The sequence below is a fragment of the Malurus melanocephalus genome, unplaced genomic scaffold (genome assembly GCF_030028575.1).
Source record: "Malurus melanocephalus ecotype Western Australia unplaced genomic scaffold, MMel_1.1 scaffold_749, whole genome shotgun sequence".
NCBI classification, from domain to species: domain Eukaryota; kingdom Metazoa; phylum Chordata; class Aves; order Passeriformes; family Maluridae; genus Malurus; species Malurus melanocephalus.
The window spans coordinates 222,111-223,911 of record NW_026623981.1 but is presented as its reverse complement, the minus strand read 5'-3'; the positions used below and the strand labels follow the sequence as shown (position 1 = coordinate 223,911).

Genomic DNA, 1,801 nt, shown 5'->3' with positions numbered 1-1,801 from the left:
CTCCCGAAATTTGTGTTTTCAGCCCCGCAGCGCCTCATTACCCAGGGAATACTTGCAGATGAAGTTGTTCCTCATGTTGCACCTRTCATCATTCCACTGGAACATGTAGGGTCCTCCGAGGCCGGGTGGGGCAGAGGGTTGGTGGTACAGGACCCCRCAGAGCTCAGCCCCGCACGACGGCTCATCCGCGTACCAATTCCTGGGAAAAGAGAAAAAAAAAAAACACACACGGGGCTTGAGGACACTCCCAGGGGTGTGGAGAGGAGTAAAACACAGCCAGAGAGGATTGCAGTGCATGTCACACTTACATGGGGGACATGGGAATGATAAAATGGGAGGGTTTATCCTTTTAATTCATATTTTTCACAGGAAACTCAGTAAGACACAAATATCAGGGAGCAAAGGGCTGAGCTGCTCACTGAAACCCCTGAAATTCTTCACTCAAACCCCTGAATTTCTCAATGAAACCCCTGAATTTCCTCACTGAAACCCCTGAATTTCCTCACTGAAACCCCCGAATTTCCTCACTGAAATCCCTGGAGTTCCTCAGTGAAACCCCTGAATTTCCTCCCTGAAACTTCCTCACTGAAACCCCTGAATTTTCTCACTGAAAACCCTGAATTTCCCCACTGAAACCCCTGAATTTTCTCACTGAAAACCCTGAATTTCCTCACTGAAACCCCTCTGCAAAGCTCTGGAGAAGCTCAGGAGAACCTGGATTTTCCTCCACACAATTTTAAATCCATGCAAAATCATCCCTCACTATTTCTGTCCCCACTGCCTGCAAAATTCATTGAAMAGATGAAAAAGCTGAAGCAGAACCTGATTTCCTCTGCCTAGAAGTGCACCAACACAGCCTGGCAGATAATTTTTTTTTTCATTTCCTAAGAATAAACCTCACCACCAGACACCTGTGCAGCTTTTCCGAGGAGTGCACAGGAAGGAGATTTACTGGATAATAAATAAATAAATAAGTAAATAATATTTCCTCATGAAAAGAGATTTAATGTGGCTCAGAGAACCCCTCTAATTATGCCCTGATTTTGCCAATTGTTCAACCCCCACTGATTTTGGAATAAGAATTCGCTGTGAGCTGATCCAGAGCACATAAATTATTCCAGATATCCCAAGGTATTCAGCACGGGAGAACACCCATTTAAAGCAGTGTTTTTCCAGCCATTCCAATGCTTTATTCCTCCCTCACTTCCTTCCTCCCCTGGTGTTTTCCTTGGCTCTATCACTCAGTATAAATAAGCTGTGTCTCACCAATGGAAGGCAGCAAAGCTGTGCCTGTTCCTTAGCAGCAGATTCTGGTTCCAGCTTCCCATTATCCACCCCCGAGCTCTGAACCACGGGAGAGGCTTTGAGATGTCAAAAGCAGCTTTGGTTTATTCATTTCTGAGGAGCTGAAACACYCTGTGGGTTCCCAGGGTAAAAAAAGACTCAATTCCGAGGTGTTTTTACACATCTGATATAATGAAGGATGCGAATTGGCGTAAATATTGTTGTTTATATGATTTAATTAATAATTATAATTATATTTATAACATATAAATTAATAATTATAACAAATCCTGGGGTTCCTTAAAACAAGGAGGCAGAAATCTGATAAGTGCTGTGAAAACTCGAGTTTTCAATGTCTGCAATAAATCCTGCAGGCTAATATTTTGCTGCCTCACAAGAAAAATATCATTATTCCATATTATTCCTTCAGTAAGTAGAAGAACCCATTTCTCAGGACTTCGGGGATAAACTTCAGGGGCTCTGCAGTGCAGGAATCTTGAGGTCAAACACACAATTT

General features: G+C 43.1%; 1 protein-coding gene across 1 annotated transcript in view; it reads right to left on the bottom strand.

Moving 5' to 3' along the window:
* The window catches only part of LAYN (layilin), an 8,395-nt gene that overhangs the window by 3,099 nt on the left and 3,495 nt on the right, over nt 1–1,801 (bottom strand). Inside the window, exons 3-4 of the mRNA XM_057384822.1 lie at nt 823–836; nt 42–199 (exon numbers count right to left, since the gene is read on the bottom strand). Of these exons, the coding sequence (XP_057240805.1) occupies nt 42–199; nt 823–836 (172 nt within the window). The remainder of the gene's footprint in view (nt 1–41; nt 200–822; nt 837–1,801) is intronic.